This window comes from Nyctibius grandis, chromosome 6, assembly GCF_013368605.1.
Source record: "Nyctibius grandis isolate bNycGra1 chromosome 6, bNycGra1.pri, whole genome shotgun sequence".
Lineage (NCBI taxonomy): Eukaryota > Metazoa > Chordata > Aves > Nyctibiiformes > Nyctibiidae > Nyctibius > Nyctibius grandis.
Window position 1 is genome coordinate 27400805 of NC_090663.1, and position 16975 is coordinate 27417779.

The 16975-nt window shown below is 36.0% G+C and overlaps 1 protein-coding gene across 3 annotated transcripts in view; it reads right to left on the reverse strand.

Moving 5' to 3' along the window:
* PDS5A (PDS5 cohesin associated factor A) overlaps positions 1 to 16975 on the reverse strand; it is an 84147-nt gene that overhangs the window by 18296 nt on the left and 48876 nt on the right. For 2 of the 3 annotated variants that reach the window (XM_068403030.1, XM_068403032.1), the window contains exons 12-22: positions 13560 to 13711; positions 10043 to 10156; positions 9317 to 9398; positions 8521 to 8569; positions 8261 to 8400; positions 6740 to 6855; positions 5850 to 5955; positions 4692 to 4852; positions 1880 to 2003; positions 532 to 690; positions 217 to 285 (exon numbers count right to left, since the gene is read on the reverse strand). In XM_068403030.1, the coding sequence (XP_068259131.1) occupies positions 217 to 285; positions 532 to 690; positions 1880 to 2003; positions 4692 to 4852; positions 5850 to 5955; positions 6740 to 6855; positions 8261 to 8400; positions 8521 to 8569; positions 9317 to 9398; positions 10043 to 10156; positions 13560 to 13711 (1272 nt within the window). The remainder of the gene's footprint in view (positions 1 to 216; positions 286 to 531; positions 691 to 1879; positions 2004 to 4691; positions 4853 to 5849; positions 5956 to 6739; positions 6856 to 8260; positions 8401 to 8520; positions 8570 to 9316; positions 9399 to 10042; positions 10157 to 13559; positions 13712 to 16975) is intronic. The other variant, XM_068403031.1, reaches the window with a different exon arrangement.

Below are 16975 nucleotides of genomic sequence, written 5' to 3' on the forward strand. Positions count from 1 at the left end.
ACACCAAAATGCATAGTTTCTACCAGTTGTATAACTGTGTATCTGTGTGTACAATCCACAAAAACTCTAGAACACTGTATATTTTAAGGAGACTAATACAAAAGTACTCAAAGAAATTTATTCTAATACTCTCCATTGCACAACTTGGGAAAAAGTAAATTTTTAATCTCAAATATACACATTATTACTGACAGTAGATCTGACAGACTGACAGACCTTTGCTAGCACTTCTGGAGAAACATCTTCATCTGGAGACCACAATTTTCCATTTTTCTCACCTGTTGACTACAGACATTCATGTAAGTTTAAAAAACTGGTTCACCCCATACAGAAAATGCCGAAGTAAAAATGGAAAAAGTCATGGACTAAGCTTTCTTTCACACAAAGATCTTTTATAATACAGTTATCACTGTACTAGCCACTTATAGAACGTTTCCTTATTGACTTGTTTAACAAAAAAGCCCTATTCCCCACAGAGTTAATAACAGGCAAACAGAATAGTAAGGACTTACCAAAAAAAGAAAATCTTACCCTGTCATTCATTAGGAGATCTTTCACAATAAAATTTGCAACAACAGATTTCATTGGAGAAGCAAACTGGTCTGGAGCCAACATAGAAATATGACCCAATGAGACTAATGGAGTTATAAGTTGCTCTGGTACATCAGCATTCAAACTTCTACTAAGAGGCTGAGGAAGAAAAAAAAAAAAAAATCAACTATAGATAAATAAGCTAACATGCCTAAAAATCATTTATTTTACTGCTGTACTGCTGATGAGTTTCACAGTTTTTCCATAAGAATTAATAAAGTTAGCAAGTCAAAATGGAGAAAGAATGCAATTTCCTAATTAACAGAGTAACCAAAAATCTCACGTAACATAAAGGCAAAACAAATTTTATATTCTCTCGTTTTCACCGTTAAAAGACATGGGAATCATGGGAATTCCCAGATCTGGAAGACATGGGAAAAAATCTGACTCAATTCTGTTCAGGAGTTGTGAAAACCTGAATCGTAACTGCAAATGGCAGAAAACAATAGCACATTAAAAATCCTTGGAAACCACCAGGGACATTTCTATTAGTGATCAGTATTTCCCTTCCAGGTAACAGTCACCAGGATAATTCCATGCTGTTGTATCACCTAGCATCCTCGTATTGTATTCTGGTATTAGGGAGGGAACATGCACTCTTACAGAAGTCTAAGCAGAGATCAAACTAAGCACAATTCAAAGCTTTTCACACTTCTGAATTATGCATAGGTTCAAAGACAGCCAAGATTAAGAACCTAAGTTATTTTACAAGTGCAGATTAATAATATTATTATTTAAGAGATTACAGTGAAAAGTAATAACCTCTCTGCTCTGTATAAGGTGACTCTTTGCTTTACAACTTGTTTAAGCAAGTAGTAAGTGAGCAGTAAGCTAATATATGAGCTTATAGTCAAGTAGTTATTGTGCGCTAACTTCCTCAGTGAGAAAGCGCTGTATGTGCAAAGGCCTTAAAGCATGGTAATTTAACACAGTTTGAAAGCAGAAGATATTATCTCTCATTTAGTATCTGCTAAATGTGTCCTCATGGGATTTAGTGTGGATCATTCCAGCACATTTAGCTTATTTTCTCCTCACTTTTCCTGTGTAGACAAAAAGGAATACCTTATCTATCAGACACCAGAATATTACAAAATTGTGAGTGTAAGACACAAACACTAATAATTTGCTGTTGTAAAATTAATGACTTATCTCAACTACCATGCACCTGTAGGCCTCCTGACCTCATAAATTATCTGTTAATAAACAGTATGAATTAAATTAATGTTAATTCCTAGTATCAATTAAGAACAACAGAAACAAATCTTAAAAACAAAAAAGTAAGACATACCTCAAAGATCTGTGCAAGTTGCACTTCTTTATTTGAAAATATGGCATGTATACAGTGAACTGCTTGTTTTGCCTGATGAGGAGTGCCTCTTTTTGCTTTCTGATGCAAAATCGGAATTAGTGTTCTGTGAACATTAAACAAAATACTTCAAAATGCAATTTGCAATCTATAAAAAATAAAGCTCTTCACCTATACAAATCTATCCTCACTGTCTTATAAATCAAGCATTCCTTTGAAGTCTGTTCAGGAAAGATCATAATCATAAGTGAAAAGCAGGATGGAATTGTATTTAGTAATACTTGTTGAACATCTGACTGTACACATTTAAGTAGAAAAAAGCTCACAGGGAAAAATCAAACATGAAAGAAAATAACGATCAAAATAAGGCTGTTTAGGAAGCCAAATATAAGGTGGGGGAACCTGACAGGTTCAGCTAGTGTAAACTCCTGGGCTTTTTATCCAAGTTTGGAAGTGACAGGGCTGAAAAAATTTGTGAAAGCTAGGAATAACCATTAAACATCAGTGTGTTTATAGGCCTTTAACCCTTTAATTTTGGTCTTTAATCACAATGTGTACTCAAGTGAACAACTGCTTTGTTCTGACCTTTTGCATTTGAATCCCCTGAAATCTATCTGCTCATCAGAGGCCACCTAAGGCAAGAGCAAGGTAGAAGCCACTCCAGAGACCAGGCTGAGGTTGGTCAGACTGTTTGGTTCAGGTCCTGAGAGAGCGCTGGAAGGCAGCTCTGTCCCCTGAGAGGTCATCGTCTGAGACACTAACTCCTGAAGTTTACCATGCAACTCACCCAGCAACTGACACAAGAAAACAAAATTGCCTAGAAAGCATCTGACACAGAAACATCTAAAAAAATTCCTTGCTTTCTTGAAAGGCTCAGTAACAATATAGTACTCAGTACACAGATTATTTAGCACTCAGCCTTCACTGACACATTCTACATAACCAAAATCAGCAACAAGAGGTGGAAGAAGAGCCTGCAGGGCTGAAAGAATGAAATCCCAAACATTTTCCTCAAAAACCACACAAAACCCAAAAGCAAAGACCCCTAGAAAAAATGTTAACAGTATCCTAAAGTAGGAGAATGTCTCTTCGCAAACCTGCTAAGATTCCACAAACTGGATTAAGTAAAAACCAAAATAGCAAAGAATTCAGTAAAACCTACAGTTAAAATAAGCTTCAACGCCTAACCTACAGTTTTCATAGTGTAAGTACATGCGCATTAAAGGGCCTTTGCCAAGCGGCAGTGCATCAGTTACGAACCATACCTCATCACACCCCAAAGGACAGAAATCTGCAAAAGGTGACACCTGACATGATTATGTGCAGCTTTATATGTTTACATTTACAGGTCTACACGTGGTCCATAGGCGCTCTTTGAGCATGGCCAACACTTCCATCAGACTCTAGAGTCATACAGCAGTCCTTGTCTATGAACTGGTGCACAAACCTATTCATTTTCCATACGAGGAAGAACTTGGGCTACTGCTGGTGAGCACTACTTCAAAGGGCAGCAGGCAGCCTACTCACACAAGCAGTTTTAAAAAAAAAAAAACGGGTCACTTGAAACAAACTATCTTGCTGATTATATCAAATCTTTCGTTTAGGATAAAGATTTCTGAATATATGGATTCTGGAACATCTACTTGTCCTCAGACTTCTTTTTCTTTGCATCAGTGTAAACACTGACCTGGTTTTGGCTTTCAGAACATTAACCTGACTTGCTTGCAAACCATGCCAATGGCTAGACCTCCATTTTGACAGTTATATTTTTAAGTTACTTGAGACTGCCCAGACTATACTTCAGCAATAGCTGGCTAAGGCACGAAGCCAAAAGAAATTTCAGCAATACCAGCTCCTTTGACAGAAGATGATACAACCCAGCAATGCACAGTCTTGACTAAACTCTAGTAGGGAACTATAGACAATTGGGACTATACTGGGAACTATACTGACAATGCGGATTGCTGGGCTTTTCCTTCTCTTCACACCTACCAATTTCTTAAAAGGCGTCTTATATGTGAACTTGTAACATTTTTCTTTTGCCTAAAATCTGATTCAAATCTGTAAGAATCGCTGAAGTTACATCTTCAATTCACTGAGAACTTAAGGTGTTCATTGGTATGCATTTTAGCATGGTAATACCCGAGATGCTATTTCAATATATAAGAACTTGAAACCTGTGCTTTATAATCTCGATTGTTTAATTACTAACAGGCTAATTTTAAGGTTTCAGATGTTACCCACAAGGTTTTAAATAGTCTGTGAATACCTAGTCGATTATGCAGCTTTAATCAGCAGTTAAAGCATAAATTACATAATGATGACTTATAGACAATTATTCTTTGTTAGAAATTCATGTCTGCTTCTGGATCTTGTTTCCCAACTTGTTTCATACCAAACAGAGCTGTTAACCATCAGAGATTATATTTGCATTCCTCAAAAAGATAGAGAAATTGTGTGAAGGACAGATATGAGTAGAAATGATGCCAAGGAACTACATCTTTGCCATATTTTTGCTGTTGCTTATTTTATAACCCGGGAAACATGCTACGCACTGTTTTTAATGAATCTATTATAAGAAGATTTTTAAGAAGTACCTAACATCTTCAATAAATACACAAAAATTGCACGAATACAGAATTTAAAAATGAAGAGACAGAAAGGTACAAAACGATGGAAGAGAAGCTGTTCATATTTACAAGACTATAAGCAATTTTAGGGGCAACATATAGACTAAACTATCAAAAGGCAGAATTCCAGGTATGAAAAGCAGCATGTAAAGAAATATACTCACGATCTTATCTGTGGCAAGTCTGTTTCTATTTTGTGACCCGTGTTTCTAAAAATCTGTATGGCTGCCTCAGCTACCTTATCATCTTCCATCCTGAGGCACTGCAGCAGAGACTCATAGGTCTCTGCAGAGTGGAACGAGGTAGGATGTGTAAAGGACAGAACCTGTAGATACACATGAAAACAAAGATATATTTATTAATGGTAAATGTATCATCAGAAAAACAAAATTATGGCTGTTTATGAGCATTACCATCAACATAAATAGCTATTACATGCTCAAATGAGATTATTACATTCAATAATTGCGTTTTGGAGAAGGTGATATAGGCATTTCCAAATAAATTAATCTATGAATTCCATGAGTATCAATGTGTGAAATAACATTCTCAAAGATATCCATGTCACAGCAACAAAATCTTCAGCCTTGGCAGATTTCTTTTCTAAGCTACATTAGCAAACAGACATTACTTCCTTGCATACTTCTGTACAACTATTTCTACCATGGTTGCCATTACCAAGTTTGGTGTGATGTGTCTCCATAAACTCCACCTTGTTCATTCACACTTCTGAAAAGTCTCACTTTAATTATGTAACCTTCCCCTCCATTCCCTCCTATATTTTATACTGCCCTTTGCAACATATTGAAAATAATGTCTCATTAGTGAACTGCCAAATCCATCACAGATGTTTTCCAAATATTTAAAATCCTTCTTTCTACCCCAGCCATTTCTCATCACCACTGAGAAAACAAGTTTCCCCATCCTGTTCTTTTCCTCTACATAACTTGGCTCTTGAGTTTATTGCTTGCTTTCCTTCCAGTATCATGCAGGCCCCAAAGAATGTGCCTCTCCTAATTCCCCCATTTCTCTTCTTGCTTTACCTCTGCACCTTCTTCTATATGACTTCCATAAGCAGAAACCAATTTCTGCTTTAACATGCATATTTCAACTCTCGGCACCCTTTTCAAAACATACTTCTTCCAACAAACCACCTCCTTCATTATTCTTTTCTCAAGTGAGTATTAATAACCAAACACTTTCATACATTAAAAAAGTAATTATCTAAATAATAACTATTAAAACCATGCTAACATTAATTCATTAGTCATACTACTTTTGTCCCTTCCATTACAAGCTATAGCTGCATTAATGTAGATTACCTTGAGAAGTTCAAGTCCTGCACGAATAGCAGTATCAGGACTTACACCCTCCTCTTCATCATCAGCTGTCCCCTCTATGGATTTATTCATTAGTTTTACCAGTGCACTAAAATAATAGACACAAAAAGAAAAAAAGCAAATGAATGTGACAATGTACGGTGTTAAAGGCTGGAAATATCAGCAAGATTACTTGTTTTTCACAATAAATAAAGGGAAGGCAATAGTCCGTTGCAGGGGAGGTGTTGTGGTGTTTGGTTTTTGTTTTTAGTTTCTGTTTGTTTTCTTGTTTTAATCAATCTGTTCCATTATTCCTTTTCCTTCTGACTTAGCTTTCTGCAAAGTTAATTCTTCAGGAAAAAAAAAAAAAAACCAACAACAAAAACAACAACAACAACAACCACCCCCAAAAAACCCACAACAAACCAAATCCCCACCAAGTTGGCAGCATTCAGATTAACACATAGTTGCATGAGTTTCAGAATGTAATTAGGTTGCCAGACAAGTCTCAAAAGAAATCCAAACGTTCTCTTACACAATCCCACAAAAGCTAATTAATTCAACTGCTATATGGAAGACTGTGTTGCAGTTAACCACGTGAAAACTACGATCATAATTTTCACCTTAAGCCCCACAAATAGCAGTTTCATTGGGAACAACTACTACATTTTTAAAATCATTTGCAGACAACACTGCAAAGTATCATAAAAAAAAATTGTATTCTCTAGGCTGCTGGAAATGAAGACATGTACATAATTTTTTTTTTAAAAAAAAAAGCACATTTATTTACTGCTAGGACAGACTAATGTAAACCCCAAGAAAATACTTTTTTTTTTTTGTGATTTAAATCATCTTTATATCATTCATGAGTTTGTATGATCTTTCAAACTTACCTAATGGCTTCTGAGTCAATATGTACAGGGGCAATTCTTTCCAAAAGAAATTTGACCATTTCCAGAAAAGGATTTGTTGGCTGCTTAGGATTTGCAAGCTTCCGGGCTATCTCTCTCTACAAGAATGTTACATACAAACAAGAATTATACTAATTTTACTTACTTCTTAAGCATGTTGAATAAGCTAAATATAGCTACTTCTTTTAACCACAGAGATTGTCTATATAATCAGTGAAATGTATTTTAAAGGGGGCTGCTGTTATCGCTAATCTTTATTAAACACATACTGAAAGCAGACATACTTCACCAAACTATTTAAATGTAAGATGCATTTAGGTTTCTAGTGAGAGTTCTTCAGAGTTGCTCAAGGAATTGCAGGCCAGATCCAAAGCAGAATCAAGGGAAAGCTAAGTGCAATGTAGAAGGAATTTAAATATCTATCTTGACAAGAGTAATCCATAAATCTGTAGGTAACTCTGTGGTATGTGTGAGACTTCATAAGCAACAACAAAAAAATTGCACTGAAAGCTACACTACTGTGGGTGTGCAGAAGCACTACACTACCTTGGCTGCAACAGATGTTCAGACCCTACGTACTTGCCTATGAATGTTTTGGATCCAAAAATCTGGTTTTCCCCTCTGAATACCCCAAATGTCAAGAACATTAAATTCAACTGCAAACCCAGCAGAAGGTGGGTAAGAAGATACTTTTTTGTTTTGAACAGAAGTCTAAATATCTCTCAAAGAAATGACTTCTTCACCGTCCTTCTCCTAAACGGCTGGATGCTGCAGACCCTACAAACTATGAAATTGTTCTGTTATACTAAATGATCTTAAAGAAGAGGGAAGAAATCCGACTCTTGAAATTGCATCACTGCATTTCCAAAGCACAAAATTTATTAGTTTAGAAGGAGACATACACTCTACATCAAGTGGTTAGGACATAATTCTGAAGGTCATTCTGTTCCCCTTCCTAGACAATTTGAGAGTCATTAGACAAAATCCAAGAAGCCTATGTTTGTTTGTTGATGCTCTCCATTGTGACTTCTGACAGCAAAATTGCTTACTTTATTTTGAGACCATAATGAAAAAAAAAATCTGTGATTGTTGACACAATCTGTAAATCTTTGGAAAAGTCCGATTTAATATTAAGATGTGTATTTTCATCAAAGTGGTTAAATAGAAGAGAGAGAGAGAGATCTCAAAATAACATTGTAGGTACTCAGAAGAAGTTTCATCAATGTCAGAAGACAGTTTAGGAATCTTACCATAAAAGAGACACTTGAAAGAAAATATTTTTAAAAAAATTTAGTCTTTCAGACTTTATGCTTGATGTTCATAATCCCAGGAAGAAATAAAGCTCATATTTTCTTAGGAAGCAAGATGATGATCATAAATTATATTTTCCATAATCTACAAGCTAACCAAAAAGCTATTTTATGAAAATCAGAAATATATGAAAATCATGTTAAGGTACCAAAAGAGACCATTAACTAAAAGTTTGCTTTTCCATTTGCTTACCACACAGACATCTGCCTGTTTACAGGAACACGTAGGGCTAATTAACAGTTCAAGCTGGGACCGAAGTTTCTCATCATCACCCAGAACCTGATTGAATTTCTTCACAAAATCTTGTGCTTTTCCAGGATCTGGAAGGTTTTCTGTATGATTAAACACAATTTAACATTAAATGAATCTTCCACTTCAGTATGTCAAGATTCACAGAAATACAATTTCCTGGAATGCTGTAATAACAGTTTATAGAACTTATTAACACTTACTTGCTATGGTCATCAGCTTTCCAAACATGGCAGCACTGTTTGCTTCTGACTGAGGACAACAGCAAAAACAAACAAATCAGCAATATCTCCTTTATAAAATACACTTTTAAGCTGATCTGTCTGCAGCACTACATTCTACTCTGGAATCTTATGTTTTTGTTTCAAGAATAAACACTAGAGTAGTATAACAGTATCATTGGCAGCTAGTACACACAGAAAAGAGGGGAAAAACCTTCTTGCAGTATCAAAGAACTGCAAAAATTCACCAATTCACATAACAGATGAAAATCAATTGTTGGAAAAAGACCGCAAAAAAAAGCCCAAACAATTCCACTATGCTCACCCCCACACCAAAACCCCAAAGCAATGCCCTTCTATTTAAAGTGTCTGCTAGTTTGTGAAGATATGCTTGTAAGTAAAATGTCAGTATAAATAGTTCAACAGTTCTGTTTTCAAACAAACAAATAAATCATTGCTTTATGTTACAACATATGCCATTCTCAAAATATGTTATAAAATGAGAAACAAAGAAAGCAAACAAAAAACTTGGAAATTTTTTTAAACTTTTTTCCAGAGTTATTGACCCATAATATAAAATAATGGTAAACATAAGGAGGCCATATACCTTTATGCATTACTGAAAGCAACTTTACTTAATGAGAATGGAACTTTGTTTACATACGGAAATCAACAGAATAATAAAGTCACACTAAACAAATAATATAGTATTAAAAAATCCCAGTAAATTCGTCTAACAGGTCCACTGGATAAAGTATTAATATTTTCAAAACCGTACAGTGGGCTGCTTATGCAAGTCTAGTAATTCTCGTACGTGACTCCTTAGCATGTTCTGGCACTTCCACATCTCATTCAGTGCTCTGCAAAAGTGCAAAACCAGAAAAGAAAAGCTTACCAATTTGTTCGTGACAAGAACACACTGGATGTATTAGTAAACAAGATTGTTTATTTATCTTACAAATGCAACATCTGCTAGGTACAATCAAAACCTACCAAGTATTAAAAGTAACTGTTCCAAACATGGTGGAACTGATTTTCTCTTTTTACAGAACATCACCTCTCTCATCGTTTTAGTTGGAACAATTTCACACATGCAGGACAGCCACAGTATGTCTTATAACCACTCAAATTATCTTGAAAATAACATTTTCAACATAAAAAACAGGCCACTATCAACCAGAATTCAGTTATCGATATCTTCATCATGGACCCTAATATAGAGCAAATCTAGAAGTCATTACTTGGGCACTTTTAACTTGCATTGTTCTCACTGGATGAGAATGAATGGATAAAACCACTAATCTCAAATATCAAGGTATCTTTTTGTCTAATGAACATGTAGAGTTTGTATATAAAAGAGAAATGTTTTCAAATACTACTTGCAAATAATGCTAAGCATCAATTACTTACATTTTTATTTAAATCCTGATAATACAAATAAGATGACATAGATGTTGGAAAAGCCTGAGAAGGGAAATACGTGCTGAATACAAACTATACTCACTTAACAGCATTTGGATCCAAGCTAGCATACAAATAGTACAAGCACTTCATTCGCTCTTCTGTTTCCAAATTGTGTGGAACGAGATACTGAGCAAAGATTTTCTCTACCAGTAATCTGCAGGAAAAGAAGTGATAAAACCTGTACATTTCCAAAAGTGGTCATACCTTTCAGACAAGCTGAAAGAACAAGAAATATCTGAAGTCACTGAAACTAGGTTTTTCACCAGAGAAGAAAAAGAATAGCGGTCTTTTTCTCATCTGTGAAGATCCCTTCCACTGTTGATAGAAAGACAGCAAGAACTGCTTCTTGAGAGCTTTTCCATGTTCTTTCATTTTCACCTCTAAGAGGGAGTAATTGCTTTATTTGTCACCATCCAAATTCTCCTTTTTCTTTAGGCTCTGAGAATCTCCCTTTGTTCACTCTCATTCATAAGAGAAAGTGATACAAAAAGTAAAAAGCCCAAATAAAGGAGAAAGAACACAAGAATATAACTGAGGGGGAGGAGAAGTAAAAATCTGAAGTATCCTCGAGGGAAAGGTAAGATAAAACTGTAGTATTTGAGGAAAAAAACAAAACATTTGAAACTACTCATTATTCTAATACAGAATCTAAAAATTAGCATTAGAAAGGCGGAGACAAAGGAACACCAAAACATATACAACAAAAGGAGCAAAAGGAATACTAAGCAAGAGCAAACCAAACCAGCAAAAACATTCTCCAATTATCTTTTTTTAAAAAAAATACATATTTCAAGTTTTACATGAAATGCAAAACTTGAACTACAAAATTACTGTACGGTTCATCTAATTATAGCCCCCCAAATGAAAGAACATTCAGACATTAATTTAATACATAGCAATGAGAGCTGTGCACAATGTTCAGCTATACAATTTGATATTTATGGACAAATATTTTGTGTGTTTGAATTTACAAACTTTTTCGCTATGATTCCTACTAAGTAGTCTGAGAGTGCCTTGTACAAAGAACATAAAAGGCAGCATAGGTCAAATACACCTTATTTCTGCTCAAAGAAAATCCAAAGATGCATGATGGCAAGGCAGAGGAATAAAAGGATGATCACGAATACAGATACAACCATATCAAGGCACCTCGTTAGTATTAAAGAAAACCTGTCTTTCTCCCTTTAAATGTACATTTTACTACTGATTACTCCAAGAATTAAATTGCTTGGGGAACAGGATCTTCAGATCTCAGGGGGACTCCATCTCTGTTTAACATACTAGGAGACTGGAGGCATCAGAGTTATCTTACTAATTTATGAACGTTGCTCTAGCCCATGTGTCTACAGATACACATTCTAGAAGAGCTGTCAATACAAATGGTGAGACTGTATCATGCCTGCCCTGGTCCGTGTCGGTGAGGGTAAACATTTACAAATCGTGAATACCTCTGGGACACACTTTTCTCCTGTGAGAAAAGTCACTGGCTAGCACATCAAGAGTGGGTAACAGGGCAGCGTTTAATATGTGCATTCCCTCTGCATTTGTTGTAAAACAAAGCAGCTCAGAGCACATGGGCGATAAGCAGTTCTTACAGTTAGAAGTTCTCAGTCTTGAGTAGACATGCACATCAGCAGTCAAGTAACATCAATAACATTATCAAGTGACTGAGTTAAGGATGTGTGGAGAAAATTTGTTCTATTCCACTTCATGCCTGAATACCGTGTGATACGGTGCTGTTATCTTTTGAAAGAAGTAGTGTTATGCCATGCACACAATGGAAAATACTCCAAGGCTCAGACAGCTGTTCACTGTTACTTTTTATCTTACTCCCTCATTATGGAAGGAAAACAGGCCAGAGTTGGCTAATTTTAACCTGGGCTTGTGTGTTTAAAGGATTGGATGGACTCTTGTCTTACAAGATCATAGCATTTCTACAGCTTGTCAGGTGCTAGAAGTACTAACTTTCTAATTCTGACAATGATAACATTGAAACGCATTTATTCCTCCACTCTGAGATAGGGAAACCAACCCAATGGTGTGACTGAGCAAGAACTTCATTGTGAGCCTTAAAAACTAGTAGAATTTGAATTAAAATTCAGGGTACTAAAATGAACTAGAGGAACACTGAAAATCAAGCCATCTATCTTTCAGTGTGGATCCCCAGAAAACAAACAACATACAATCCTTGCCTACTCATGAAAAGACCAGTTTCAATGGCTTAATCAGACTTTCAGAAGGAATCACGTCAGAGAAAAAAAAACCCTCAGCTTTGATGACACGGTCCTTAAAATTCCATGCCTCCTTTCCCTGACAGTGTTCTGCATTTCCCGCGAGCAGGAATATTGAAAACATCTGCCCCATTCACTATGGAACTTTGATTCATTCTCTGCTCACTATGAAACCTGTGTAATGACAGTGAGACATCAACATTCTGGAAAACACTAACGAACCTCTCAATGCAAATTAAGGCATATTTGATGCATACACATATGCAGAATTAGCTTTGTATAAACTACATGAAGATTTCCTAGCTTTTCACTATGTGATACTTCTAACTCAGCAGACTTTCAGTGTAATTTCTCTGTGTACAATGTCATAACCATATCTTTCTTCTTTTAAATAAAAAAAAAAAAAGGTGGCAACTAATCAAATATGTAACTCTGGCTCACTAATGATCAGCCGGATGAAAAAAGTGAGACCCTTCACCACTGCAGCAGTAAGAATTCACTATCATAACTGGCAACTGAAGGGGGCTATTAGCCCATTCAGACTAGTCACTAAGATCATGAAACGTACTGAGGCAGCAGACTGTATAAGCAAGATGCTTATAAAGATAAATAGAAGAATATTAAAGAAATTTATACATATAGAAAGAAACTATAAAGAAATTTCTGGGTCTGCTGTATTAAAAATCTAGGCTGAAATTCCATCTTTGTGTGATCTCATAGTTTGGCTCTCCTTGTGAAAGACAAAAAATTAGCAGTGAGAGTTGAAAACTATCTTCCAAAACCTTGGCCAAATTACTTTTCTCTAAGCCAAAATGGTATTTCAAAAATTAAAGGGACTGAGTGACAAAACAGGGAAGACTAGACAACAGTGGAAGCACCTCTTTCTGCAGCTTTTGTTCTACCTAAAGGGTCCATTTCTACACAGCATACCAAAAGGAGATGTCTGTGCATGTACTGTGGTGCGCACATGCATGATGCTCACAGATCATGGGTTTTAACACGCTAGCCTCTGGAAGGTAGTAAGACAAACAAGCACTGGTATAGCAAATGCAAAATTTGACTTTTTTTTCTACGCAGTAGTTAGTTAATGACAATCTACTGTCATCACAGATCTACATCCATCAGTAAACAGAATGAATACATGAACAGATAATGCAACCATCCTAAATATCTCAGTACATGTCTTAATGATTACTAATTAAATATATCATACTTAAACCACAAATACAGAATGTGATACAACAGCTTTCTCAGGACAAGCACATATTTTCCAGGGTATCTCTTATCACTATACAATTAAAATTAGGAAGGCTTAGGCTGACTCACTTGTCATCAATGCTATTTTGGTAATATATGTGCAAAAGTTTATCCTTTATCCAGCTCACTTTCTCTGCAGCATCTTTTCCAGCCTCGGCATGAAGACAATACTTCTTGTATAGCTGGGCAAGACCCATCATAGCTTCTTTTCTCACTCGCCACTTGAGGGGGAAGAAATGAAAAGGAGGTGGGGAAGCAGTTTTGATAAATAAATATCAAACATATACAAAATACAGTAAAGATGTAGAAGTGTGAAAGACAAAACAGCCACATTCTGACCTCCTATATTTAGACACTTCTAAAGCTGAAAAATGCTGTTTAGAGCCTCTAAATGAGAATTTGTAAAGCCTACACAAGTGGTTTCTTCCCTGTACTATGCAGATTAAGTACTGTCTGTACAGAGAAATCCAGCATTCCTCTGTGCTGAGCAAAGAAAATCTGGGAGCTAGTCAGTATAAAAAAAGTTAAGTACAGCTTAAGACATATGCCTGAATAAGTGCCTTCTTGAGCCAGGCTTTGGAAGACTTACCTGTTCAGAGACAGGCACCAATCAGAGGTGGCAGCCTTCTTCCTCCCCATAGCCTTACACCGTCTTACAGCACACTTGTCTAGAAATGGGAGATCCGAAGCTTAGGCCTAGCTAAACCTGTTAGGGCTTGAACTCTTAGGCCACCTTCCAGGACAGTGGGAGAGGCCCTTTTTGCTGAAGCCTTGAAGTTAATCGCTGTAAAACTCGAGGGATCTGGGGAAAAGCCAGACTACAACATCCACAGATGGTGTTCCTGCATTCTCATCCTTGCTTTTGGTTGTCACTACTTTATCCCCTCAAGCAAACAGGAAATGTCCCATTATTAAACACTTTAACAGAGAAAATCCGTAAACTCTCTTCTGCTGACTTGTGGAAGGAATCATACCAGAAGAGACTGAGGATTAATTTAGAGAGAGCTAAATTCAGAGAGAATAGTGTCTCCCACTAAAGCCTCAGAAGAAACTTGTTCTCCCTCACCATTTAAAAGAAATGCACGAAATTCAAACTGAAAGAGAGAATTTCTTTCAGAACACACTAGATAGCAATTTTGGCCTTGAATTCCAAGGTCTAACAACGCTCAAATCATTTCACCCTATCAAGCATAAATGTAGATACTATTACTCACACTGTGAATAACTTCTTCAATCTTGTTAAACTGAGGGCTTGCTTTAATAACACTGAGATATTGCACATTTAATTTCTTAATAGTTTTACTGAGTGACTGCCTTTTTTCAAAGGGCAAAGAAAAGAAAAATCTTGAAGATAATACGGCTTCTGTCAGCACAACAGCCCTAGACACCACTAGCCATTCAAGTAAGTTATATCAAAAAGATGGAAAAAATAAAACTGTATTTTGTTACATATTTCTTAAATATTAAACCCACAAGTAACGGGTCAAGAGAGTACTGACTTTGACAGTATATAGTATAATACTTTGTTTTCACAACAGAGAAAAATTTTAGATGTAAATAGATGTTATTGTTTAACTTCTCTGGAGGAATTTGTTCACACCCATTGTGATCTAAAGCACATTTTAAAGAAAATAAAGGTCTGAAAGAGAAACATTTTCAGAAAGGTATTAATATTTTTCTGCATTCAGATATACCCTTCCAATGCAATTGATAGCTTCACCAGATCTCCTACATGAGACAGGAAGGACAGCAAAACTATTGTCAGAAGACAATGGAGGAGGATTGCAAGAAATTATTCTAGAAAATTTAAGCCTAAAATGAAAGCAGACTACTTAACAAGGGGTTATAAGGAAAGGAGGTTTGGACTGTCAATAGATTTCTGATCATTGAAATTGCTGTAGAGAGTGGAAGTCAGAGAATGCAGAAAGGCAGTTTCAGGCAGAAGATACGAGGCACTAGACAGAATCCCTTAGGGATTGCTTTGAGACACTGTGGAGGCAAGTCACTGAACAGGAGATAAAGGTAGAAAGAAAGAGTAAGATGCTACTGAGAATTAAAGCTCAAATAGCAGAGAGCAGGGTAAAAGATGAAGGCAAATAAAAATAAACAGGAACGTAACAACCAATTTCAAAGGGAGCAGATCAATAAACACAGCTAACAGAAGTACTACCCTGATTTAATTAATAGAAGAATGTTGACAGTCTTAGCTTCCTTGGTTAACCAGCATAATTAAACTCCTTCACTGAAGACTGCTGGGCTGAGTTAAAAAAAACCTGTTACTGACAGCTCAAGACAATCCCTTACCTGTTGAAATAGCTAACCTGTTCCTTCCATAGAGTAAAGAATATTAAAATCTTTAAATCCTTCTCCTTCATCTGGAAAAAGCCACAATAGTTTTTAGCACACACAGAAAAGGAGGAGTTAAAACCAACACATGCAAAAAAAATGCATAAAGAGATACAGAAAACGGGAGTCTGTTCCTATGGCTCCTCATTCTATAGCTTTTGACTTCAACCTTTTGATGTGAAAGCCTGTTCTCATGAAAAGACTAAGTCTCTAAACCACAAAGGCTGTTGGGAGAAATTGGAACAGAAGTCAGCTGTCAAAACTCTCCTCTAACCTTTCAGGTTCTTAAGGTTACTCCAGTATGAAGGAAAAGTACCTGAACCATTTTTGGAAGCTTTAAAAAAAAATTTGTATTTAAATGTCTCCTGAAACTAAGCATTGTGAAAAGTGAAGACACTGAAAAGACCCTAGAGACAGTGCTCCAATGGAAAATTCCTCAGAACAATTCTTACCAAAGACTGAATTCCAGTTTTCGGGAAGCATCTGTTCCCAGAGTTACTCTTCCACCTGGACCAATAAAAATGGATTTGAAAACTATAGGTGGTGGTGGGGTTTGCTTGGGGTTTTTTTTGTTGTTTTTTAATAGCTGTAATCATTGTGCAAATGCCCACACAGATCAAGTTAGCTAAGGATGTTTTTTAAAAAACGAAGCACTGTCTTTTAGCCAAAAACTGTTACCCTAAAAAAATCATTAGGCTATCTTTACTAATACCGTGCCAATTAGAATATGATCATGAGAAAAAACAGATCACATAAATGGCGTAACAGTTAGCATGATTTAAATGTAAAGTTTTCTAGATTCCACATTGTTTTATAAAGAAAAAAGGCAGAACTGAAATGACAGATCAGTGTGTTTAAACAATCAGCATTTTACTTCAGCCTGTCGGACAAGTGGGTCTTTTTATAGTAATATCTATACTCATTTGATAGATGACTGCAGGCCTAAAAAGAATTAAATGAAGTCAAATTGACAAATGATCACTTAGGAGTTTGCAGTAGATTTGTCCAACAGAAACCTGGCTACAAGGAATAAATGTAGTCAGCAGAAGATAAGAGTTCTTTAAAGGAAAAGAATAATTAAAATAGGTATAATGCACTGTATCTGGAACTGAAAAAATCCTCCATAGAAAACATAAAGA